Genomic DNA, 27,489 nt, shown 5'->3' on the forward strand with positions numbered 1-27,489 from the left:
AAGGACAAAGAAAAAGTGACAAAACAGTGAATTCAAGAGGCCTCCTAAATGAAAAGTGATATAAGGTAGTAGGTGTGTAAAGGCCCCCATACACGGTGCAATTCAAAGTTGGTAAGATGTGTTGTATGATTGCCCTTGAAATTCTTCCCTTGAAATTCTTCATAAGATGTGGTCAAATGGTGTACGATTGATCATTCCGATCATAGGATAAGATGCATATATCACATTGTACTCAAAATATCGTAGATCTCTCTGCAAAACCATCTGATCTGCAATCCAACTAGAGGACGGCGGGGACGCGCATCGGGGTCGCTGAACACACAAAAAACACCTATTTTCATATGATTGGTCTGTACAACCTGTCAAAACTGTCCATATCGGGTAAAAAATCGTACCCTGTATGGGCACCATAAGAGTATACACAAAAAAAAAAAAATATAAGAGTGACTTGTGAAAATAATAGAAATTACTTATTGTGAAAATAAACAATATATTGAAGTGAAAGGATATACCATTAATATCAGTGATAAAAAGTGATAAGGTGACTAAAATTCTAACATCATGCCCAAACAACAGATATTAATAAGAACATACAAATTATAGATATTCTGAACTAAACATGATACTGGTAAGGAGATATATACCAAATGTATAAAATGTACAACTTAGTGAATTTAACACTGCTGTTTAAGCAGATTGGATATTACTATTGTGAAACACGTATTATTAGATCGCTGCAGACCATCAATAGATTAATAATAGCGATTTCCTCAACCCACATACACTTGTATGCATGTTAGTCAGTCTTAACAATTTTTTAACCTCTAATTTCACTGTACCTTTCCCAGAGAATGGGATATTTTATTATAATAACAATAAAAGTGAAGTTTTAACATATTATTTTTTTGTGTATGTGCGCTCGTCATAAACAACCCCTAGCTCTCACCCTGTGCAAGAAATTTTGGAGCCCTTCCTCTTCTCCTCCACAGAACTTATCAATATGGGATTCATACTGTAGTGCCACATACATGCCCCCACAATAGTGCCCCACATGAAAACCCAAGATGCCCCCAAGGGAATACCACAAAAGGTTCTCATTGTGTAGTCCCACATAGATATATCCCAACAATAGTGATCAACATGCAGTGGCGTAACTAGGGCAGGGCGAGCAAGGCATGTTACCTGGGCACCATGGCAAGCTCTACAGAGGGGGGTGCCGCCTGCCAGGGCATCGTACCGGCAAGCCCTCCCCACCACCATCATTGTGTCCTGAGTCTGCTTTTTAACGAGCAGGCAAGTGTGCCTGCTATCCTGCTGCTGGCTTGGCTGCTTGTAGGGGGAGCTGCAGTGAAGGCTCGCAGCCCCCCCTTGGAAGACTTCCTACCAAGCTCTATCCTCCTCCTGACTAAAGCTGCCATCTGTGCCAGGTGATGAGTGATTCTTCACTCCCAGGCGCTCTCCATCGCCACTGCCCGCTCACCACAGGTAAGTTCTTGGGGGGGGGGGTGTATTGGATGGCTAAACAGCCGCAGGGGGGGATTGGATGGCTAAACTCAGTTGCCGCAGGGAGGGGGATTGTTTAGCTAAACTGCTGCGGGAGGGGAAGGGGGTGTTAATTTTTTTTTATGTGGGGGTCTGCTGGCTGCAATTATGTGTGTAAGTGTGTGTCTCTGTATAGGCTTTCAGTGTGTGTCTAAGAGTGTCTGTATAGGCTTTGTGTGTGTGTGTCTGTATAAGCTTTCAGTGTGTATAAGTGTGTGTTTGTATAGGCTTTGTGTGTGTAAGTGTGTCTGTATAGGCTTTCAGTGTGTGTCTGTATAGGCTTTCAGTGTGTGTGTGTGTAAGTATATGTCTGTATAGGCTTTGTGTGTGTAAGTGTCTGTCTGTATAGGCTGTGTGTGTAAGTGTGTGTCTGTATAGGCTTTCAGTGTGTGTATAATTGTGTATCTGTATAGGCTTTGTGTGTGTATAAGTGTCTGTCTGTATAGGCTTTGTGTGTATGTGTGTGTGTCTGTATAGGCTTTCAGTGTGTGTGTAAGTATGTGCATGTATAGGCTTTCAGTGTGTGTGTGTAAGTGTGTGTCTGTATAGGTTTTCAGTGTGTGTGTGTCTGTATAGGCTTTGTGTGTGTCTGTATAGGCTTTGTGTGTAAGTGTGTCTGTATACAATTTCAGAGTGTAAGTGTGTCTGTATAGGCTTTGTGTGTAAGTGTGTCTGTATAGGCTTTCAGTGCGTGTCTGTATAGGCTTTCAGTGTGTATAATTGTGTGTCTGTATAGGCTTTGTGTGTGTGTGTCTGTATAGGCTTTGTGTGTAAGTGTGTCTTTACAGGTTCAGTGTGTGTCTGTATAGGCTTTGTGTGTGTGCAAGTGTCTGTATAGGCTGTGTGTGTGTGTCTGTATAGGCTTTGTGTGTATGTAAGTGTATCTGTATAGGCTTTCAGTGTGTGTGTAAGTGTCTGCATAGGCTTTCAGTGTGTGTGTATATGTGTCATGGTGTATGTGTCAGTGTGTGTGTATATTTGTCAGTGTGTGAATGTATATATGTGTCAGTGTGTGTGTATGTGTGTCAGGGTGTGTGTATGTATATGTGTCAGTGAGTATGTGTCAGTGTGTGTGTGTATGTGTGTTACAAGTCCAGTCCAGGACTTGTACATGGCTCAAGATTCTCCAGCTCCTGATCCTGTTCCCATTGGACCTGCGCCCAGGAGATCCGGACTTCTGAGACCAGGGCTGGGTTCCTCCCATGTCACCTAATGAGTTATTCCTCTATTTAAACTCACTGAACTTTTGCTGCCTCGCCGGCTATAGCGTTTACTTCAGCGCTCGGCTCTGCTGCATGGTCAGCATTACTTACTTGCTACAAGTCGTCCGTGTTTCCTCCGACTGCTCGGCCACTCCAGGACACACTTCCTCTCGGCCGCCCTCGTGCTGCCTCCAGCTCTCCTAGCCGCAGCACCAGCTGTTGTCTACTGTCACTTGACACTGAGGGAGTACTCAGCTTCCTGTCCGACGACCCCTGGCAACTCCTGCGGCGCTGCCATTCCAGCCTCCGTCTGTACCCGTTACATTATCGGCACTCAGCCACCGCAGTACCAGCAGCGCCTCCAGGACATCGGCTATCATCACAGCTCCTGCATCCTCGTGCTGTCATCGGCTCCTCAAGCTGCAGCACCCATCGCTTTCCAGCACCATCAGCCGTACCATTGGTCTAGTGGCAGTCATCATCATCATCAGCTTATTAGCCGCATCATCGACTGACTGGTCACAGCATTGGCTCGCCAGCCGCAACTTAGGCCCGTTGGCCTTCATCATTGGCTTATTAGCCGCCTCATCGGCCATTGGCCGCAACATCGACCCACTGGTCACAACATCGGCTCACCAGCCGTAACTTAGGCCCGTTGGCCTTCATCATCGGCTTATTAGCCGCATCATCGACCCACTGGCCACAACATCGGCTCACCAGCCGCAACTTAGGCCCGTTAGCCTTCATCATCGGCTTATTCACCGCATCATCGGCCCATTGGCCGCAACATCTACCCACTGGTCACAACATCGGTCCATTAGCCACACCATCGGCCCAGTGGCTGCACCATCGGCATTAGCTGCATTATCGGTTCTTAGAGACCACAACAATAAGATTTTCATCTCTCCCCGCATCATTTGTTCCACCACCGCCCTTCTTAGGAACTCCAGTTCTGACATCTACTTCCTGTCTATCTAGACTCTAACGGCTACCTTAAAGGTATAGCTAGAGAACGTAACATTGTGTCAGTGTGTATGTATATGTGTCAGTGTGTGTCTATGTGTCATGGTGTGTGTGTATATGTGTCATGTTGTATGTGTATATGAGTGTCGGTGTGTGTGTATCTATGGTAGTGCGTGTGTGTATATGTCTGTGTGTGTGTATCTGTGTCAGTGTGTATCTATGGCAGTGTGTGTATATGTGTCAGTGTGTGTGTATATGTCTGTGTGTATCTGTGTCAGTGTGTATCTATGTCAGTGTATGTGTATCTGTGTCAGTGTGTGTCTGTGTGTTGAGAGACAACGCGGGGGGGTGATGGTATGCTGAGAGTTGATGCAGTGGGGGAGATGATGGTTCCTGAGAGACGACGCAGGGGGGGAGGCGATGGTGTGGCTAAGAAGAGATGACACGGAGGGAGATGATGGTTTGGCTAAGAGATGATGCAGTGAGATGATGGTGTGGCTGAGAGACGCAGGGGGAAGGAAGTTACACAGGGGGAAGGAGTCTGGTTGAACCACTATCGTATCATGACCTTGTTAATATTCCTACACAAACAGGCATCTTCCGAACGATGTGACCTACATGAATATTGAATACTGACTGAAGACGCTGTTGTCCCAGGGAGGATGTATTTCTTCAGAGGTTCCACATTGTGAGAAAACACCGTATAGGTAAGGTGCATATGGAATAGAAAGGAATGTTCCCAGACTGACAAGAAATTGGTGGCATGTCATGTTGGCCCGCCCCATTTTCAGTGGCCATGACCCTTTCGTTGTTTGACCACACCCTTTTTTGCCCATTGGCAGGGGGGGCTTTTTCCAATCTTAAATTTGCCCTGAGCTCCGAAGACCCTAGTTACGCCACTGTCCACATGCCCCTATAGAAAAGTCCCATATGGGCTAGATATTATAGTAGCACATACATATGCCCCTACAATAGAGCCCCACTTGACCTCATAGAAAAACCAGAACCCCTACCCAATATAGACCCCATACTGTAATGCACATAGATGCGGCCACACAATAGTTCCACATAGAAATAACTTATATTTCCCACACAGTGCCCCTATAAAAAATACAAGATCAAAATGGCAGACATACCTTAAATGAACCTGAAAAATTTAGCTGAGCTGCATGCAAAAGAACGCTTCCTGCTAACTGGAGTAGTTACTCTACAGTGAGTCTCTCCTACGCTCTTGGCTGATCCCGGAGTTACTACAAATGGCAGGGGTGGGCTTCCAGTACTGGTGCACTGTGGAGCTGCTTAAACGTCCCTGTGATGAGGGGAAAGTGGACCCACATAGAAGGAACAGAAGTTTCTTTTATCCCCACAAGCACTGCCCGAGTACCACCGTAATGGCGCCCTCGTCCCGTAATGTCTTTTTTTTTCCCCCTTGTGCCTAGTCCCGGCCCACGCCTCAAGTCAGAAGAAGAGGTTTCTAGAAGAGCCGGAGGCACGGGCAGTAGGAGACCGGTCCCGCTCGGAATTGGTTAGCCCCGCAGTGCACCCTCTATGGCAGCGGTTTTCAACCACTGTGCCGCGGCAGTTGTGAAGTGATGCGGCCTGGGCTGCCGCTGAGCTCCTCTGGGAGGCTTAGGCACGCCCAGGTCATCACCTGCCTAGACACGGCGGCGTGACATCACAGGTCAAGCACGTCGCATTGGCTGCCCTCCTGCCTGCTCCGCCAGCCCGTTCTCTCTACCGTACGCCTGCATGCCTGGATGCTCACCTACTTCTGACAGCACTGCAGTATGTGAGGGACAGTTTTTTTTTTTTGGTTATCAATGTGCAAGGTATTTCTCTGTGTGGGTCAGCCAAGCTTTTTTTTTTTAGTTGGACCAAAGTTTTTTTTTTTTGTTTTTTTGTTTCTGTGGGGGCCAGTCAAGGCTTTTTTTTTTTTTTAGTGGGACCAATGTAGCATAGTTTTTCTTTTTTTTCCCTGTGGGCTTTTTGTTTATACTGTGGAGGCCACTGTAGTGTGTTTTATTCCTGTGGGAGCCAATATGTATATTTTTTAATAGGTCGCACACGCTGTATCATGTGCCTTTGCAATTTTAAAATCTTGAGTAGTGTGCCTCGAGTTGAAAAAGGTTGAAAATCACAGTCTATGGTATGACTCCCTGGTATGGCTGCATCAATCAAACAATCCTTGAGCCGGCTCTGTGTTTTAAGGCCCCCATACACGGGGCCATATAGTAGGCGATCCGACTGATTGGTACGATTTGCCTGCTATATCGCACCTTGTATGGCCTTGATATCGGGCCGAGCGCACTCCTGCGGGGTCGTACATCGCACCCCCTCATCTGTCTGCAGGACCATGAGATCAGGGGATGCGATGTCTGATCCCATGGATTGCTATGCAGGTGAGACAGGGGGAGCCGGCATATCAGGCGGTCGGCCACCCAATCGCACCGTGTGTGCGGACCACCCGATATATGTCAGACGACGGATCCCCTATCGCCTCGCACCGTGTATGGGGGCCTTTACATTATGTTATTATACACTCCCAATTTGCTTTTTTCTACTAATTACTTAGGACCTCCTGTGGAGGAGCGAATGATGACACAAAACTAGAACATCAAACATTCATAGCACATGGTTCACACTGTAAACAAATTTAAAATTATTTTTTTTTCTTCACTACACAATCAGGTATCACAGATATATATAGTATATTCCTGCCATGTATTAGGCTCTCTACTTACTACATTTTAGGTTTAGGTCCCTGCACAAAGAAATACAATATTATCTGTAGTGTATAACATCAGTATATTCAATAATGATTGCCTTCAATACATATATAATACTTAATTGTAATTATTTACACATAATTGTTAGTCATATTCAAGATTAAAAGTTCTGAGGTAACTTGTGTAACGTACTAGCAAAAGTGACCCAGTCATTTCCTGAAGTCAAATTTCTAGTGCAAGGGTTAAAATAGTAATTTGTCAAAATCTATCTGTTGCTGTGTGTTTGTGTTCTCTTGTTTGTGAATGTGCATATATGTTTATTAATCTCCATGCCAGTCTGCTCCTGTCACATTATACTAAATGTATCTGTTCACTTTTAAATATGTTTGCTTTTAAGTATGCTTACAATCATGGAAGTGTTCAATCCTGTCTTTGTGTAAGCCTCTATGTTTGTGCACCCTTGTGTTTATATTTCACTGTTTCCATATCAGTGTTATTACATATAATATGTAATTTCCAAAATAGATACAGCAATATGTTTGAATTAAACAACACATATAGGCCTCTCCTTTAGTAAATCAATAAGCCTTATGTATTAAGAAATTATTCCTTTAAGTCCCTAGTGCAGTGCTTCCCAAACTTTTTTGAGTCACAGTGCCCTAGAGTACCAGTTTTGTTTTCACGGCACCCTCTAAGCCGAAAATGTGTTATTGCGAAATTCAGAAATATGTAGTAAAAGTAGTAAAGTGAAGTAAACTGCGCTTACCTGTCATCCTTAGGCTCAGTTATGTGGTGGGGGACAGGTTTGAGCTTCTGTTTATCCACATTTACATTTCATTGACCATAAATAATTTTATTTGGTGCTGGACCACCAACCTGAGGCAACCCTACAAGTGTCCTGAGGCACCCCATGGTGCCACGGCGCACTGTTTGGGAACCACAGTCCTAAGGAGTATATTTACTAAACTTCGATTTTGGATTTGTGGTGTATTTGAATTCAATTTTCATTAGACTTTGCACATCAGAGATTTACTACATGCAAAATCGAAAATAAAAGTGAATCCCATTCAAAATCGAATATCGTCAAAACATCGGTACTTTTGCACAGATGAAAATTGGATCCCCTGATTTACTAACAATCCAATAGAAAACAAAAATCCCCAAAATAATAGACTAATAGCAGACAGGCGATTTTAGCTTCTCAACAACATTCTATTTCCAAAACCTTTATTATGATGCCTATAAAAGTAGAGATGACAGAAACTATGCCAATGTTTTTGCAACTGAGCAATTATCGGTTAATTGACCATGCATATTATTCGCACGCGCCAAAGTCTAATAGCGACGCTGCTACCAGCGATTACCTTTTAAGCAGAGTGATTCACAGTCAGGCACCGTTTCTGTCCATTGACGGGTGAGTGTTGACAAAAACACAGATGTGTCGTTGCTGTTTTTAGGGCGTGTCGTTGGGTGCACCTGCGAATCCGTACTCAAGCGGTGTGCACCTGACATCTCTGTTCATGCTGCCATGCTGCGTGGCCATTGATTTAATTGAGCTGACAATTATCGAAGGATGTGTGTGTGTGCTGGGAATGTGTACGCAGTTGCTGTGCCTTTGTGATTGTTTCGCTGGGCGTCTCTGTACTTTTCAGGGCTGCTGGGTTTTTTTCAATAATTTTGTACATCCTCAACGTGCACAGTCACAACTATAATCGCCATAGCATACATCAGTAAATTGAGACAGATATTAATTACTGTAAGGCTCTATGTTACAGGTCCAAATTACATGATATTAGATGTATAGAGTGCACGGTGTGTGACAAAGCAGGATGTGCTCTGCTTATGCACAGTACGGGCTCTGTCCATGCGCAGGGTCCCCACCATCGGAGATGTATGCAAAACAGAATTAGAGGAACCACGGCAGCTTCTTGTATGTGATGTTTTGTCCATGTGATATGATATATATGCAGATGATGGTTGTTCGTACACACTGAACAACCATCAAATGTGTTTAGTGTGTAGGAGGGGGTGGGTGCCGCTGGCCGGGGGTCGGGTCGGGTACGCCCCTCTCCCCGCGGCTGCACAGCCAATGCGATATGTCCATGTACGACATCGTTCACAGACATATCGCGGGTACACACTGGCCGACAGGCAGCAGATATATTGGCCGATCAATTAATCGGCCAATATATCTCAGTGTGTACCCAGCATTACGCATTTTAATTGCATTTCCACTAGCACGCAATGCGGGAACATATAAGACTGATATGCGTTCAACTCTGCACTTAATATTTGTCATTACATATTTTACAATGCTATTATTTTATTAAGTCCCCCCTCTTCCAACTGTTACAAAATTTTAACAAATAATATAATAAAAGAACAAAATAATAATGTAAAGATTACTCTATATTGTAAAATCTTATGGAAAAAATTTAAATTACCTTTTTTCATCTCTAATTTCATAAGCTGCAGATATAGAACCTTTGCTTCCCTGATCTGAATTTGTGCCAGGTACGGCTCGTTTTTGCTGAATATCCCACAGCCGTGCAGCATTGGAAATGGCAATTTTTTTTTTTTCCTGGAACAAGACATTGACAAATTACTTTTTTGCAAGGTACAGGTATAACACACATTTAACCCGCTGAGAGCTGCAAAGTCAGCGTCTGTCTGAGGGACACAGAAATTACTAGGCCTAGGACAGTAGATCACAAGTAAAAGGTAGTTTTAGTTTCAAACAAAATGTTTCTATTTTTAACTGCCTGCACCCTAAAGATTTAGTTGTGTACAGATTTAAACCAGCTTTATAGAAGATATTGAAGTTTAGGTAACACTGCAGTTAAATCACTAAAAAATAGGAACATGCAGCGAAAGGCAGATCTTTGTGAGAAGGTAGGTAGCTAGTGGGCATAGTAATCAGTAGAACTGAAGCAGCAGAATCACTATTCTCTGTCACCCACAAAAAATAAAACATAAGACTTCAGTGGAAACATATGCATTTCATTTAACCGTACATAAAAGGCAATGTTATCTACATAGCAAAGTAAATGGGCAGAAAATAGAAGCATAATTTACTACAGCAAATACAGTGATGTACCCACTGCGAGTCTCCTGCAGCCAAGGGCGTCGGAAAGGGGGTGGGGGGGGGCAAGGGGGTGGCTCGCCCCCCAAAAAAATTTCAAAGGAGTGGTGGCTGCGGACTGTCAGGGCTGTGCAGCTTTATAGTAATAGGCAGCACAGCCGCCGCATCGCATGGAGGAGGTGGTGTAATGTGCTGTAAAACACAGCACGTTACATTTCCTCCTCCGTGTGGTGCAGGGGCTCCGCTGTGCAGCTATTTCTATAAAGCACAGCCCCTGACAGTCCGCGGTCGCCACTTAGGTAAGATGGATGGGAGGGGGAGAGAGGGGGGCCGGGACAGCACTGAAACTATTTTATATTGCCCCCCAACATAAAATCGTTCCGACGCCCCTGCCTGCAGTAAATATTCACCAAATATAAAAAGTCTGTACTTGTTATCATCTAAATTATTGTTTTATCTTGTTAGCATATTTAATATGTAATAGTTTATTATAGGTTGTGATATTCGGAATGGTAATGGGACCCCCCTCTCAAAATGAGTCACTGAGTTTAATATAGCCATTATAAGGGATATCCTACCCTATCCCTGGACCTTTTATTTTTCTGCAGTGTAGGGGATTATTGTCTGGTGAACACAGGAATAACCACAACATCATATATACTGTAAGTGACACACAGTTTCAAAGAGGGAATTACCCATTTTCAAGCGATAGTACCCCTAGACCTGTAGGTGATTTTACAGCCATCATTAGGAATTGACAACTTATTTGCAGTAATCAATTGTGCAATTTTCTTTTTGGATGTTGGACAGAATAAATATGATTAGAGCAGAATATTGCAGTGTGAATGACCTGCCCTCAATATCCCAAACAAGAGATACAGGTCATGTAAGGCAGGGCCGAAACTAGGATATCTGTCACCCGGTGCAAGGCAGTAATTTTGCGCCCCCCTCCCTTCCCGTACCTGGATTTTGTCCTTTCTCCTCCATAAGGCAGTGCACTAGTCAGACGTCCCTGGTGTAGTGACTTACATTATTCCACACACCATAATGCCCATTACACATTATGCCACCCACTGTAATGCCTATTACCAAAGTGCCTCTTACATATTTGCCCAATACCATTTTATGCCCCACAGTAAGGCTTATAATTACTTTAAAATTACCTGCTCGTTGTCAGGGGTTTTATGCTCATTACCAGAGGTTCCATACTCGTTGCCAGGGGGTTTCATGCTCGTTGCCAGGGGGTTTCATGCTCATTGCCAAGGGGTTTCATGATCGTTGCCAGGGGGTTTCATGCTCGTTGCCAGGGGGCTTATGCTCGTTGCCAGGGGTTTCATGCTCGTTGCCATGGGGTTTCATGCTCGTTGCCATGGGGTTTCATGCTCGTTGCCATGGGGTTTCATGCTCGTTGCCATGAGGTTTATGCTCATTGCCAGGGGGTTTCACAGGAGAAGATGCAGCGTTCTTCATCTTCTCCCTGCAGCGCCAGCGTTAACCGATACTTCTGGGAACGCTATGTGCATTGCGCTGGCCTAACACACTAGAGGTCCAGTAGGACCTCTAGCATCTGTCTCCTCCTTGGCGGCGGCCATTTTTGGATGGCCGTTTTCAGCAGAGCCCATGCCGACTGCTGGTCCGCATGGAATCTGTAGCCCCAAGTCACCGCGCACTGCAAGACTGCACGGGGTGTGCAGGGGCTGAGTCAGCCCTTCTTCACCCCCTGCATTCTGGCACCCGGTGCATGTGCACCTCTAGCCCCCCCCTAGTTGCGGCCCTGTGTAAGGAATGAGCACATCTAATTTAACATGTCATACAAACTTTTATTTAGATCTAGAAAGGAACAATCATTATCCCCCATTGTTAAAATGGAGGGATAGATTGGTTCCTGTATACTCCAATAAATTACTTACTGATGTAGAACTGAATATAATATGTAGAGTATGGGCAGTTATGAAGGGTTACAAAAAAAACAAGAAATTATTGTTGATTTACTTAAGGGACAAAAGAGAATTAGTTTTATGTTATTTTCTTTACATTTATTCTGTGCCACATGCTAATCAATTTAGCATAAGTGTTCTGGGTTCACAAATTACAAAGAGTATTGAAAATGAATTAACACTGGCCTAGGACAGAACAGACTCCAAATATTGGGAGGGGAAGATTTACAAAGCTTTGGAGAGAGATAAACTGGAGAGAGATAAACTACCAGCCAATCAGCTCCTGTCGTTTTTCAAACATCCTGTAAAGTGACAGTTAGGAGCCGATTGGTTGGTACTTTATCTCCATCCACTTTCGCGCTCTCCAAGGCTTAGTACATCTCCCCGGAATGTGGAATTTGTGCAGGATCAAGTACATGGCACAATATTATAATTACAATGGTACATTTCATTAGCAATTCAAAAGAGAGTCAGCTGGTAAATACATAATTTAATATCGATACATTTACTTTTCCTTTAATAGAAATAAAAATATGGTATTAAAGTATTCAATATTTTTATAATCAGTAAAAGCCCCATCATTATACCACAATCTTTAAATACATACTCGGTTTCAATCTGGACTGACCATTACAACACTGATGCATCTGCATAGCTTTGTAATATATCACTCACCCATGTGGTTAGATTTATTACCAGTTGTTTATATAGTGCATATTTATTACTAGGAAGTTTATAATGTAGTAAATGTTATATACAAGTTACAATAAGGGGTTACCCTGTGCCACATGCATTGAAAGGAAGTTTCAGTGTAAAGAAGTTCATTCAATAAGTATATGTGCAATAAAGAACTCTTGCAGAACTTTACATGAAAACACTAAATGCTAAGCGCTAATATTATTTTAACAGACAACAAAAGCTGTGAAGAATTTATAAACAAAAAATTTAATAACTCCCTTTTTATTGTTAATACAACTTTCATTACTTTGTCTTACATATTTATATCCAAACTCACCTAACCAAAATTAGATGGAGCAATAAGGAAATAAAAATGTACTTAATGCTATGCTTAAAAGGTGTTTCAGAGTTCTTTATATCCCGAATTAACATGGTATTAAAATGTTGCTGGCTGCTGGTGTCTAGCTAGCATATGACAGAAGTTTGGAACATAACAGGTTTCAAATGAGAAACATTGTACAGTAGGGGAGGCTAAGCTTTGCCAACTGGCCATGGTTGAGCAGATCTCAGTGGATTGAAACAGCAATTAAATAAATTAAACGTACTCAGTAGTAAATTAAATGTTTAATTTGAAAGACTAGAAGATTCAGATGTTGAAATGTGAAGTCCACACAATGTGCTATTCACGGTTCCTTTAGACCTCACTGCCAGCGAGACCCACTGAAGTAATTACTTGAACATACTATGACAATGAATTGTAATTTCAATATGCTAAAGGGTATTTATTGTTTAATGATCTTACTGAGAGAAGAAAACTTGATCTCTGGCAAAAATAGAAGTACATTTTCATGCCTCGGGTATTCCTGGAACACATCTATTAAGTATTTGGGGCTAGATGCGTCCCTGGCACTGCCTGAGTTTTTTTTCTCCCTCTTCCTCCTCTCTTGCTCTTCAGTGCTTCCTCACCCATTTACTCCTCCTCTTACTACCGCTGGCTCATCAACACCCATCCCAACCACGGGACTTAAGGCTCATACACACTTAACAATATCGTTAAGTATTTTCCCTTGAACTGCCGGGCTAATTGTCAGGAACGACATTGAGCATACACACTGAATGATATCGTTAACGATATCGTTCAGTGACATCACTCTCCCTTATCCCTAAACATGCACAATCTGACGATATCGTCAGGTTGCTCTGCATGTTTAAGCGACGGCAGACATTGTTAACGATCTGTGGGAGTGCGCATCGTAACGATATTGTGCATATCGCATCGTAGCTGCAACGCACCAACTGTCATCTCAAGTGCTGCCAAACGTCACTGGTAGTTGGTGTGGCTCCCCTGTTTAAAAAGTGAGGGAAGGGAATGTGTTACTACAGAGGAAAATCTGTAGATGAGATGCGCTGTGGGGGCGAGGCCCGGAAGTAATCATGGAGTAATGGCTGGACACCATTCTGACAGCTCCTGTGAGCTGCCTGCAGGGCTGCCCGGCGACACTGTGCTGAGGACAAGGTGGAGTCACTGGAATGTCACGTGCGGCTGCGGTGACATTATGATGTGGCTGGCCCAGGGGAGAAAAGCACGGCAGGGGCGGGCGGGCAGCTGACTGGATGGACTGGACGCCATCTTCGGACACCATGATCTGCTGACAGACGCCAACTGCAGACACCAGGGTATTACTGTGTGTGGCATAATGTGTCATCAAGGGCAGTCCTGCCCTAGATGGCATAATGTATAAGGCATAATGTGTGGCATAATGTATAAGGGGCATTACTACTACTGTGTGGCATAACGTGAATGGGGTCTGGGTGGCATAATGTGAATGGGCTCTACTGTGTGGCGTAATGTGAATAACGGACACTACTGTGTGATGTAACGAATAAAGGACACTACTGTGCAGTTAATGTCTTTAGATTGTAAGCTCTCACAAGCAGGGCCCTCTTCCCTAATGTGCTTCTCCTTATACTTTCTTCTACTCCTTACTCGCCATAAGGGCATCTAACACTTGATTGCCGACTCCCTGCTGCTTATTTTAAGCGTTATGATCACTATTGCAGTATATTCTTGTCCTGTATTATATTGTACTGTCAACGCCCCCATAGACGGTGCGATATAGCAGCCGATCCGATGGATTGGAACAATATCGCTGATATATCGTTCCGTGTGCGGGCATGATATTGGCCAGTGTGCGCTCCTGTGGGATTGTACATCACTCATCCAGATCTTTTTGCATGTTCAGTTGATCCAGGGATGCGATGTACAATCCCATGCAGTGTTATACGGGTGAGGGAGGAGGGTGCCGGTAAATTGGGTGGTCGGCCACTCGATCGCTTTATGTGTTGGGACCGCCCGATGTCGGCCGTCGGATTGCAAGGTGCATATTACACCGTGTATGGGGCCTTAAGTCACTGGTTTCTTGTTCACTTATTTGTTTATGTACTTTGTATGGCGCTACGGAACACTTGTGGCACCATATAGAGGATAAAAATAATGTGACTAAGAGGCACTAGTGTGTGACATAATTTGAATTGGAGGTACTATTATGTGATCACGCCCCTTCCCAGCGAGACCACACCTGGATTCGCGCGCTCTCCCTGCTTCACTTGTGGGTGGCGGCACAAACGCTCTTTTGTCAAAATGTGTAGTTACGGCTCTGCTTTGGTGTGCATAGATGTGTCCTCTGCGTTCAGCACCCCTGCCCTAAAAAATTCCGACAGTTAACGCTATCAAATGTTCTACAACTGCTAAACTAGGGCTTGGTCTTGGATGCCTTCTCTTTGTGTGTGAGCTACACCAATGAAGTGCAAGCTTTACCTAAGGCTGTGTACACACCTATAGATTTATCTGCCCAATCTGTTTGGTGGGAAAGAAAATCTGGTCCATTTTCCAGCATCTGGGAGCAAATTTCTATTGTTAGTTGCTCCATACATTTCCAGATTTTCCTTCCCACCAGATGTTGGACAGATATATCTACAGGTGTGTACACAGAACCAACCCAATACCAAATGTCTGACTATGGCACATGTTTGAATCCCCTGCAGGACGTGCTCTGTTGTATGTATTTTAATACAGAGAACAATGTGTACTTGTATGTTGTTCTAATATTAATTATATTTGTTAGAGCATAGACTAATGGTGCATACACACGGTCAGATTTTCCTTCAGATCTGTACAATAACGATTTAAAAAATCATTCAATCGTTCATATCTGAAGGAAAATCTGACATATCTGACTTTTGTCAGATGAACGATAAACGATGTGTGTTCCCGCTTGTCAGATAACGATATCTGACATCTGATGTGTTTGCAGTCAGAATTGTCAGATTTCATTAATTTTAATACAGGCAAAAATCGTTCGTAGTTCATGAAATCGTTGGTAAAATCGTTCGTAGTTCATCGTTCAACGTTTGTCTGACAGAACTGACCGTGTGTATGCACCTTAAGAAGTGGGAGGAGTCGGGAATAGTAAGGGATGTAGTCTATGCCAGGAGCCAGATGCTGACGTGAGGTGGGCCTGTGTGCTCTTTAAATGCCCGGGCCTATTTTTAGTCCCTGTCTGGCCCTGCACAAAGATGTAGTGTGTAATCTGCCTTGTGGCACAATTTTCACAGTTTACATTATCAGAGTGTCTGTGGTAGCCAATTTACATAGTGTACCCCTAGCACTACAGTTTAAAAGCCTTAAGCTTCATTATGTACATAATAATGCTTTGGAAAAGTGGGTGAGGATTAGTTAGATAATGAGTTTGGTCACACAGAGAAAACATTTCATGCACCAGTTGTGACAGAGCAATACGGGTAAGGTAACTGGTAACGATGTGAATCATTAAAGGGTTTATTTTTACAATGAACATTAGCAGACCACAAAACACATTTGATTTCAACCAAAACATTCTAAGCACCCAACTTTTCCTGTTTAAATTGGAAACACTTTCAAGCGAATCAGGAATTTCATTTGAATGTGGGTTCCATATAATAAGTGTGATTTCAAGAGAGTGAATCATCATCATTAATGATAAATGGACTACCTTGTTAACAATTCCACCTACTTGTTAAAAAACATACATTATACCAAGCTGAATGAATGAATTTCAATTACATACATGAACTACATTTCTATATAGGATTATCTACCTTAATGACAAACATGTGAATTGAGGAACAGAGAAAGCACAAGTGCCCTTTACAGAGTACATCTGCAATTGTTAAATGGCCATTACATCCCAAATTAATACAGGTATGAAATCACAAAAGTACAATAAACAGGCGAGTGCTAAAACTGATACAGTTATCTGAGCTAGGGTGACACCACTGGCTCTGCTCCTGTACAAGTGTCTACCAACTCAGAAATTCATGCATTTCCACCAAGTTGTCAGCTGCCTTGTGTTTACTCTGGGTACACACTAGACAAAATATTTTACAATTAGTCGTTTTGGTACATATCGGAATGACAAATCGCTCACATCGTCTTGTGTGTACACACTATTGCACACTCCCGCTCTTCGTTCGTCGCATTTTCAGACCTGCCTGTAATGCCTTCCAATCTGAGGATGTGAAGGCCATCACCATGGTTCTGGATGTGGCAGAGGAACGAAATATCGGGCGGTCGTACATCCGATTGTGCAGTGTGTATGGACCACCTGATATACCGTCCAGTCACATTCTGCCTTCACTGGGTACACACACTGTCTAGTGTGTACCCAGCATTAGAGAAACACCGCCTTCCTAAAATGACAATGAACTACACAGAAGTGAAAGACAGCATGGTGGACATATTTAATAGTGTATGAACACTGTCAATATGTTTTTCCTATTCAGCTCAGTAAAGGGGGGTATCCATTAGGCGATTTTAACAAGCGATTGCACGATAACGACTTTGTTATCGTACAATCGCTTGTAAATCGCGCATGCATCGTGCATGTTTTGGTCGGAAGCGACCAGCGATGCGCATGCCCACTGGTCGCTTCCGACACCCGACATCGCCCGTACATGCTGGTCAACCTGACTATCTCGTCAGGTTCAGCATGTGCGGGGATGAGGGATGTGCCTGGACTAAACGAGTGAATGTTCAGTCTAGACACATCACTAGATATACAAACGAGAGCACGACTGGAATGTCGTAATCGTGCTCTCGTTTGTATACCTATTAGTGGATACCCGCCTTAATACACACAGTTGTCTATTTTTATTAATAGCATCTGTATTTATATTGATCTTAACCTGAGTGATCAAATACTAAAATTAATGGGTACAAGAGTCATGTCTGCTCACTGGCGACTTTCTACTGCAACACCTCTGTGCTACACTACAGAAAGTTGCCCAGGAGTGTGCATGATGCTGGAACTGAAGCTTACTCACGGCAATGAGTGTGTGCTCTTTAGCAGGTGCTGTATAAGACACTAAGTAAATTATACTTATTCACAAACTTGACAGGTCCTCCATCCAATGTATGCTACTTGCAGGTGTCAAACAGGCCATCAGACAGTTGACATCAATATAAGATTCCCAAAGGTACTGTGGCAACTGGTATGAGTTTCTGGCCATCAGATAAAGGAAGAATATTTATGATATTGCTATTGTTCTGGGACCTATATCTTGCAGCTCCAAGAGAGGACAATCGCTGCCGTATACATTAGTAGTAAATGGGAGGGCTCCACCTCATCTCATCAGTTGAACCTAGTATATATTTAATTTGGGATGATAAAACAGTTTCCTTTCCAGGATAAGTTACATTGGGCCTGACTTCAAGTTGTATCTATAATTGTTTTGTGAGCAGTTCTTTGCACTGCCAAGCATATGCAACTCTGAGCAACTACTGGCGATACACAATCGTACGCAACTCAGCTGCATCTCTACCTGCGGCTGCATGAGTGTAAATGGGCGTTCACATGTAGGAAAAGTGTTCCCATGGTGTGGTGTGGATTGCAGGCTATTCAGAGTTGAGCATATGGCTACTCATAGTTGAGTTTATGCAGAGATCCTTCTGATGAATGTGCATGCAAGAAGTGAAACACATTAAGAACTATTATTGCAGGTAATGCTGATCATATAGCCGCAATTATCTTGACAGACCATTCTATAGTCCACCAATAAGGAAATATAATATACCGCTTACTTATTATGATCGCCAATAGGGAAAGCTCAATTTATTTTACAAGCAAAGGACTAAACAGCCATGGCCAAAAGTTTTGAGAATGACACAAGCATTGGTTTTCACAAAGTTGCTGCTTAAGAGTTTTTAGACCTATTTGTCAGATGTTACTATGGTATACTGAAGTAAAATTACAAGCATTTCATAAGTGTCAAAGGCTTTTATTGACAATTACATTAAGTTTATGCAAATAGTCAATATTTGCAGTGTTAACCCTTCTTTATCAAGACCTCTGCAATTTGCCCTGGCATGCTGTCACTCAACTTCTGGGCCACATACTGACTGATGGCCGCCCCCATTCTTGCCTAATCAATGCTTGGAGTTTGTCAGAATCTGTAGGTTTTTATTTGTCCACCCACCTCTTGAGGATTGACCACAAGTTCTCAATGGGATTAAGGTCTGGGGAGTTTCCTGGCAATGGACCCAAAATTTCGATGTTTTGTTCCCCGAGCCACTTCGTTATCACTTTTGCCTTATGGCAAAGTGCCCCATCATGCTGGAAAAGGCATTGTTCGTCACCAAACTGTTCTTGGATGGTTGGGAGAAGTTGCTCTTGGAGAATGTTTTTTAAACATTCTTTATTCATGGCTGTGTTCTTAGGCAAAATTGTGAGTGAGCCCACTCCCTTGGCTGAGAAGCAACCAAACACATGAATGGTCTCAGGATGCTTTACTGTTGGCATAATTTCAAAAGTTACATTTGCTAACTGATATAACATTGATCCTAAACAGACTCATATCTACATTTTCCCAGATCACTACCAAATGTGCCCTTCTCCAAAGAAATGCAGCCCCATCATCCCTCATTTCTAGTGTAACTGCCTTAAATAATCATAATTTACTCAGCAGGTATTAATGTTCAAAAATATTCTAGAATCCTACTGTCTAAGAACACAACTTTGCTTCTATGGCCTGTATTAACTTTGAGGCGAAAAGTCGGAAAAGTTTTCCCTGTTCGACTTTCCGCCTACATCGCTTGTTTTTGGCTAAATGACTTTCTCCCGCTTTTCGCCCTATTAAATTCCAAAGGACGCGAAAACGGAACCAGGCGAAACTGTAACAGGTGGAAAGTTCTGTCAAAAACGGGGAAATCAGCCTGACACCCCCCAAAAGATGCACTGACATTGGGGTTCAATAGCGATGCCCCCGAATAGCCCAAATAAAGCTATTTAGGGTACTTAAGTTGTGACAATACAGTAGCTCCTTACTAGCGTCTTTGCAGAAGTGGTGAAGCATAGCATTAAGCAGTATTTTTTGTTCAAAATAAGTAGTCCTGTCAAATTTGGTGTACTTGAAAATGGGTGCAAACATATTTTGAAGTCCCTAAAGTGAAGTTTTAAAAACTGTAAAAAACGCACCTGCTGCAAGGTTCTGCAATCCTAAATACACTTGTCCCATACTTGAGGACCCCCAAGAAGTCCATTTCGCTACTTTTTATGTTTGTACCCCAATTTTGAACTTTTTCACCCCCATTTTCAAAGTCTTTTTTTAGGGTGTTCCTTACTTTTTTAAAGTTTTTTTGTTAATCCAGTTATCCTTTGAGGGGCTGTCCCAAGGGTGCAGAGTGGTTTTCCAACGTTTGCACTCCAAAACCCCAATTCTGCACTTTTTTCCGCCTGCTATTCATAGGCAAAACTTTTCAGCCTATTACATTGCATTGACTTATCACGTACGCAAAAAGTCTTTGCAATTGAATATGGTGGAAAGTTTCCACCTGGCGAAATTACGTCATCGGCGATACTTTTCCGCGGATTCTGACTTTTCGCCGCTAATTGAATACGGCCCTATATGTCGAAGAAAGAAAGAAACCATTGAACATATATAGCATAAAACTTGCACCTGGAGATCATTATAGGTTTGCTTCACAATCAATACACCACAGATCTGCACAAAGGATGGAACTGGGAAATGAGGAACATGTGAAAGTTACAATGCATCTTATCTAAACTTTGAGAGCAAATTATATTAAACCTAAAAGAATGAGAGGTCTTGTCCTAATTAAATGAAAAAAAAAAAGTAAATTGTAAAACCTTATATTTGTAAAAAAAAAATGGGCAGAATGCCAAATACTGAGTGAAGCATGGTGCAACTGTAGACAAGTTGTTTCCTGATAACGGTTTACGGGTGGGCTGAATGGTTGAAACTTGATGAGTGAAATATTCAATTTGCCTTGAAATACTTTCATGACAGTGCTTACCTTTAGTAAGGCTTGCTTATGGCTTTCACGCTTCCGCTCTTCTTCTTTTCTTGCAAGAACAGATGCAGAACGTCTTTCTTCTTCCTAAAAAAAAAAAAAAATATGTATATTTTGCTAACCTATTGTACTGGTTTTTTTTAATCAAATTTATATAAATGACATATTTTTTACAAACAGGATGAAAGGAAACATGACGACAACTTATGACATATAGCGACTCTCACGCAGTTCATTGGTGACTCTTTCAATGCATTCTGAAAAAAGTTAAACTTCACAGAAATGTTATTGTTCACCATAATAGAAGTCAAAGCTGTGTAACAGTACATCTGCAAAAATAATAATTAAAAAAAAGGATTATTAATAAAATGCTACATTTCATTACCTGTTCTCTAGAAAATGTGGGTATAAATACGGAATTTATGAAAAATAAAATCAATATTGCAGGCGCCAACTCCCGGTAACATCTCCTCCATAACTACACAGGCCACAAACGCATTATACCTGAGAAGCACTTTCACGAGTGTATAATAAAGATCGCTGAGATTCCTTCCCATGACGTCATTTGGGACAACTTAAATAATACAAAACTGCTGTTAAAAATGTGAGAAAAGATTTATGAGGTGCTGTTAGAAAGTCTTACAGTTTGGAGACAATATAATATATAATTGTGTTGGACTTTGTTATTTTGGAATTTTGCAGACAATCTTCTATGTTTTTCCAATACATTTAGTGAATAAAATGTACTAAACAGTCATTACACATTTTGCTCACAAAAGCGAATGTGGTGGACACATTATTCCTTATACCAGTGGTTCCCAAACTTTTTTGACTCACGGCGCCCTAGAGTATCAGAATTTTTTTTTTCCATGGCACCCTTGAGCAAAAAGTTTCTTATTGAGAAATTAATAAAAAAAATAAATGAAGTAAATTGTGCTTCTATGTCACCCTTAGGTTCTGTTATGAGGTGGTTAACAGGGCTGCACTTCTTTTTGTCCACACATTCTTTGATTGGCAGCCATTAGCACTTGTTTTGCCTATCACACTGAATAAAATTTATTTTATTTGGTACTGGACCACCAACCCAAGGCACCCCTGCAAGTGCCCTGAGGCACCCCAGGGTGCCACGGCACACAGTTTGGATACCACTGCCTTACACCATAAACTTGTTACTGGTTGCCAGAGCTTAAAGTGGTCCTGGAGAGGTGATGGAACTCATCTCTCACACAAACACTGTTGTGTATAGGAAACGGTAAAGTGAATGGGTGGCCTAGGCCCCCAGAAGCTTTGGGGGCTATGACAGTGTGAAATACATTTTAGATGTTTTTCAGCACTCCTGCCATCAGCTGAGACTACAATGTTAGATCACTTAAAAATAAATAAAAATGTTCTTTATCATCAGTGTTATTTTTCTGCCGTGCCTCTGTGTTTTTTTTATGGGGTCCTCAAAAACTAGTCTGTCACTTGGATGCCCAATGTTTTTTTGCAGCCCCTATGTATTTGCCTTGCTTGATTCTTTCCTTACCTATATGCTGGTTTCTCTGTAGAAAATGAGCCTCCCTAGGCAGACAGTGAGTGGCTCTGTGTCTGTGGGACTCCTGTGCAGGGACTTGGTGGAGGTGGAACTAGTTCCACCTACTATTAGAGGTGACGGAACTCAGTTCCACCCCGTTCCTGCCCACTTTAACCCCTGCTGGTTGCGCTCTTGAGCTAGACACCTACTTCTTTGATCATAGCATGGAAACATACCGAAACACACACTAATTTAAATTGTGCTGTGTATACAAAATGGTTGGTCTGTCCAACTTCTGACCCAGGTCCCCAATGCAGCCTTCAGGAGTGTATCTGTGGCCTTTTTATTATTATTTTTTATATATATAAGCCCTCTTATAGTCCCTGCTGTATGACATCATCCAAATATGTCTATTCATATTATCTTCTTCTGTATAGGTATCATTTGTTAAAGTGCTCATTTTTTTATTTTGTTTGTATTAAATTACATTTCTAAATAAAAAAAAAAAAAAGAGACAAAAAAGGTCAAAACTTTATCTGTGTCTTGACCTTATTTGCTGACAATTGTCGTTTAAATGTATTTTTGTCTGAATGTGTGAGTAAAAACAGTTCATGCTTATTAGATATATAATGTTTCACTATTTTGGGCTTTGTGGTTACCATTGTTTCAAGTTGTGTTCTATTAACTCATTTATTGTTTAAAATTCTTAACAATTATACATTTTTCGACATAACATCCAATTTGCACCAGGATCCTGAATATAACTGCATCCTGCAAAAACAGTAACTTCATAAATAGAGGGATAATGTACAGTAACTTCAGAAATGGAATTATATATTTTATTTAAATAAAATTCAGTGCAGTTGTGTTACAGCTCTTTACTGCCATCTGGTGTTTCACCAAACACAATATCCAAGACCTCTAAAACTAACAGTAACATGCTAAGGTAAAAGCATTGGTCCTGATCCAGAAAAGTATGCTAATGGTGTTGAAGCTGCATCTACAGTATGTACGCAGCTACTATGCAAAATATGCAAATGTCGCAGTCGCCGGGAGATATAGTAAAATGTCCATGTATTAGTATAAAAACAATGGCTCGGCAATTATTAGATAATTCAGAGCTACAAATCTGTAAAGATATTTTTCCATAAGTGATTTATTGGATTGCACACATCTCTCTTCTCCTTCCACCCCCATTTTTACAATATACATCGATGTATCTTCCTGGTTGACTTTTGGGATTTCCAGTCATGTATTTGCATCATCAGAGCGGTTTATTTAAATTGCCGATGGACAAACCACCAGGCAGCTTTCAGGCAATAACTCTATACAATGCAGAGCAGTGTCATCATTAACTAGGGCAGCAAACATTAGCAACACTTTCTGATGATACAATGACATGTTGGAGATAAACAGACGGAAGGCCGAAATATAAAGAGTTGTCATTACAGGTTGAGTCTCCCATATTCAAATATTCCGAAATACGGAATATTTTCAGCATGACTGAGATGGTGAAACCTTTGCTTTTTGATGGTTCAATGTACACAAACTTTGTTTAAGACACAAAATTATTAAAAATAAAGTATAAAATGACCTATAGGCTTTGTGTATAAGGTGTATATGAAACATAAATAAATTTAAAGTATGTACACAAACTTTGTTTGAACCACAATTGAAAGTATTGTATAAAATTACTTTCAGACTGTGTGTATAAGGTTTATATGAATCATAAAAGCATTCTGTGTTTAGATTTGGGCCCTATTCCTGACACATTTCAATATGGTATGCAAATACTCCAAAATACGGAATATTCTGGTATCCAAAATACCCTTTGTCCCAAGTATTTTGGATATAGAAGACTCAACCTGTAGTACAATTCTCGTGAAAGAATGTAGAGCAAACTATTAGGGTTAAACATTTCCCTTTTGTGAAGGAACCTATTTATAGGAAACTGACCAATTTGAAATAATATTTTTTTTTAATGGGGAAACAAGTGTGGGGGACTTTTGGCCAGGCTGGGACAAAGCAGACTCTCATGCTGTACAGATTCAGACTTGCCGGCTCTGAGAGGTAACAAGTCTAGAAAGTATTTCACAATTCTGCCTCTTATATACATCTGTTGAAGATGACTGGTAGAAGAAGAAATATGCTTCACCTAAAGTTGGGTACACACAGGGCCATAACTAGGGTAGTGCGACCGTAGGGGGCACTGTTCGGGCCTAACATTTTTTGTTTATTATCATTCTCACTTCTTTTTTCTTTTATCCCCAGCATCTCCTGGCCTCCCCTATATCTCTTCCCTGGTCCTTCCCCATGAGGCCATGGCCCTTTTTTTGTATGTTTCGTCTTATGTCCCTATTTGAAAAATACGGGAGGGGGGGGAGGGGCGGGTCAATGATCTTTCTGGCATAGGGCACCAAAAAGTCTAGTTACGGCTCTGGGTACACACTAGATGATATGGCATTGGATCCCACGGATCGGAGTGACATATCGGGTATATCGTCTAGTGTGTTACCATGATATGCGCGCTACCGCAGGGCCGACGGGCGATGTCGCCGACGATGACACGTACCTCCCCCCCAGCGTCGGCAAGTGTGTATGCACATGCCGCATTCTGTCACCGGCGATATCGTGCTGGGTACACTTTGGCTAATGTGTACCCAGCTTTAGACTCTGAGACGATCAAAAACTGAGGCAAAAGCACTGGCGGTAACCAAAGCATTTCACAACAAGAAGTCGCTGGACCCAGACAGTTTCAGAGCGGAAATGTATAAGCTTGTTATCCTAAACACCTTCCCACAGGGCCTATATACAGACATAGCCATAAACACCTATCCTCAAATCGCTCCAAATAGCCCCATTTAGAGCGCCACAGATGTTGCTACTTAGCCGTGTCAAAACATTAACCCTAAGTACCTAGTACACTATAAGTGGGCTAAGGGCCTGATTCAAAGATGTACGCTAATACAATTGCAACTTCGATCTCTCACAGATCGCAATTACGAAAATATGCTAATGACTTACTTGTCATCCAGTGCTTAAAAAACACCCACTGAAAGCATGCAACACATACTTACTGACTTTTAAATAGTCCTTTCCGGGAGCAGCCGGAGAAAACCTGGTGTTCTCAGCTTCGAGGGGCGGGGCCAGGCTATAGGCATTATTAGCCTCCCGCCCTTTACAGGAAATCCTGTGATATGTGGGTCCATGAGGAGGGGGTGGGGCTAAATTACATGATTCGCGTCATTAAGCCCTGCCCCTTCCCACGGACCCGCAAATTTCTTGGAAAATCTCCCCATCCTGCCCACTTCACTAGGAAGTGGGTGGGATGCGGGAGATCCGCCCACTTCTCTGGGGGTGGGGGGGTTACCGGAAAAATCAGGAGCCTCCCGCGACTCCCAGGAGAGTAGGCATGTATGATCTAACATCCGCCCCTCACGCAAAAAACTGCAAATATCGAACACAGATCAGGCAGCCATCTGCCTTCTGAGTAAGTCTAACATGCGGCAGGCATAGGGGGGTCTTCAGACATGCAGAGAGCTCTCTTGCTGCAATGTCACAAATATCGACACTGTGTCCATCTCAGAATCAGGCCCTAAAGGTGAGTAACACACTAGACGATATGCCCGATTCCAACGCATCGGAACAACATATTGTTCAAAATAGTCTAGTGTGTATGCAGACCTTGTGAAAGTGAGCGTGAGGCTGCGATGGTACTCAATGTTACCGATGGTTTCGCAGTCTTGATAAGTATTACGGATGTGTGTAAGGTAAGGTGGGCGTCCTTATGTTAGGCTGCGTATGGCATAGCGATCGCAGACATTATCATCTTTGCAGTGAGACTGCGTGCATAATCGTGTTTGCAGTTGCGATCTGTACTGAATCAGGCCCAAAGTACACAAGAGTTAAAAGGCAAAACACAGATCTGACACAAGTGACTCTCACCATGCTTAATCTGCTACTTTATACCAATTCTTTTGTTATAAAGATACTAATTCTAAGTATCTAGTAGACTATAAGAAAAGTCAGAAGCAAAGCTGAGAAAAAAGAAAGCAGTCTCTGTAAAAAGTCAAATGACAGGTCCGATACAAGTGACCCTCGCCATACATAATTATGCTTCAACTACAACTTTATACTAATTTCTTTACGACAACCCTAGATACATACTCATAGCACACTATGGGCCTGATTCAGAGTTGTATGCTATGCTGTTACTTACGCAGTTGGACGATGTTATTATTACAGTTCATTCATATGGTACATGTGTCCCGATGCCTCTGCAATGTCGCTGGCAGAGAGGATTTAGATGCAGAGTCATTGACAGTTAGGGACCATTTGTGGTTGTTAATGGGTGGTAAAGTAGGGGTAGTTTAAATAACAAGAGCGTGTCAAAACCATTTAATAGGCGTTTCCTATCCAGCGACTTTGTCTTTTTACGCTGTTTCACTGGTGCAGGCATATTAGTTCTGTTGACAGATGCTGCGACTTTTTATGCAGTCGCTTGGATTTGCTAAGCCGATGGTGGGTACTCAATACATATCTGGGTGGCCATGACATTTTCATATTATCTCATGGTATCGGCGTAAAAAGACGCAGTAGTGATGGCATTAGAGAACCATGTATAGGGATATTCACACCAGTTACTGGAAAAAGTAGTAAACTCACTATTTATTTTCAAAGAGAGAGCTGATATTCGGCTCCTGTACGAGGCAACTCCCTGTCCCACCAAAGAACATAAGTGTTATAAAGAGGCTATGGGAGTGTCCTGCCCGATAATTGTGTAAGGTCCGAATGTGTCCATCGATTTTAACATACTACAATCTACAACATAGGTCATATTTTAGGAAACAATATTTCATGTTACTTAAATAACTAAAATATAGTTGATGATATAGAACTGTAATCAGGGCAGTTTCTAGGGTCTGAGCCTCCCAGTGCGAGCAGTCAAAATGCGCCCCCCCCCCCCCCCAGAAGCAGTAATATTGCGGAGTGGGCGTGGCCTCATCATGAGAGGGGTGTGGTATCACAGTAAGGGAGAGTGATCTCGAAAGACCTCAGAATGTCAGCCACTGTGACTATTGAGTACAGGGGTGGCTAACCTGTCAGAGGCAAAGCGCTGAAAAATATATGTAGCCAAATCAAGAAGTATGACCTTGCATCACACCCATTTTTAGTCGCGTTGGGAGCGAACCCAGCACATTGAAAATACAAGCCAGCTCCACATAAAATATACTGAAACAAACCACTTCCACATAAAATATATTGGAAAAGCCAGAGGCACAAACTATATTTTAAAACCACATCCACCTCAAATACATTATTAAATCCAGAACCATATAAAACACATTGAAAAAACAAGATTCACATAATACATACTTCATTCCAGCCCCCTCTCTTGCCATTCCATCCCGACAGGTCTTAGGCTTCCCCCCCACTGGCTCTCAGGCAAAAGTGCCCATTATGCAGTGCCCCCTGTAGTTGTCCCCATATGCAGTGTCC

The 27,489-nt window shown here is 42.3% G+C and overlaps 1 protein-coding gene across 3 annotated transcripts in view; it reads right to left on the bottom strand.

Annotated features, from left to right (window-relative positions):
• LRRC49 (leucine rich repeat containing 49) overlaps positions 1-27,489 on the bottom strand; it is a 167,527-nt gene that overhangs the window by 34,377 nt on the left and 105,661 nt on the right. For all 3 annotated transcript variants that reach the window (XM_088443365.1, XM_088443375.1, XM_088443355.1), the window contains 2 exons: positions 20,481-20,564; positions 8,878-9,014 (listed from right to left, as the gene is read on the bottom strand). In XM_088443365.1, coding sequence (XP_088299491.1) covers positions 8,878-9,014; positions 20,481-20,564 — 221 coding nt within the window. The remainder of the gene's footprint in view (positions 1-8,877; positions 9,015-20,480; positions 20,565-27,489) is intronic.

The sequence above is a fragment of the Taudactylus pleione genome, unplaced genomic scaffold (genome assembly GCF_031769625.1).
Source record: "Taudactylus pleione unplaced genomic scaffold, aTauple2 ptg000019l, whole genome shotgun sequence".
Classification (NCBI taxonomy): Eukaryota; Metazoa; Chordata; class Amphibia; order Anura; family Myobatrachidae; genus Taudactylus; species Taudactylus pleione.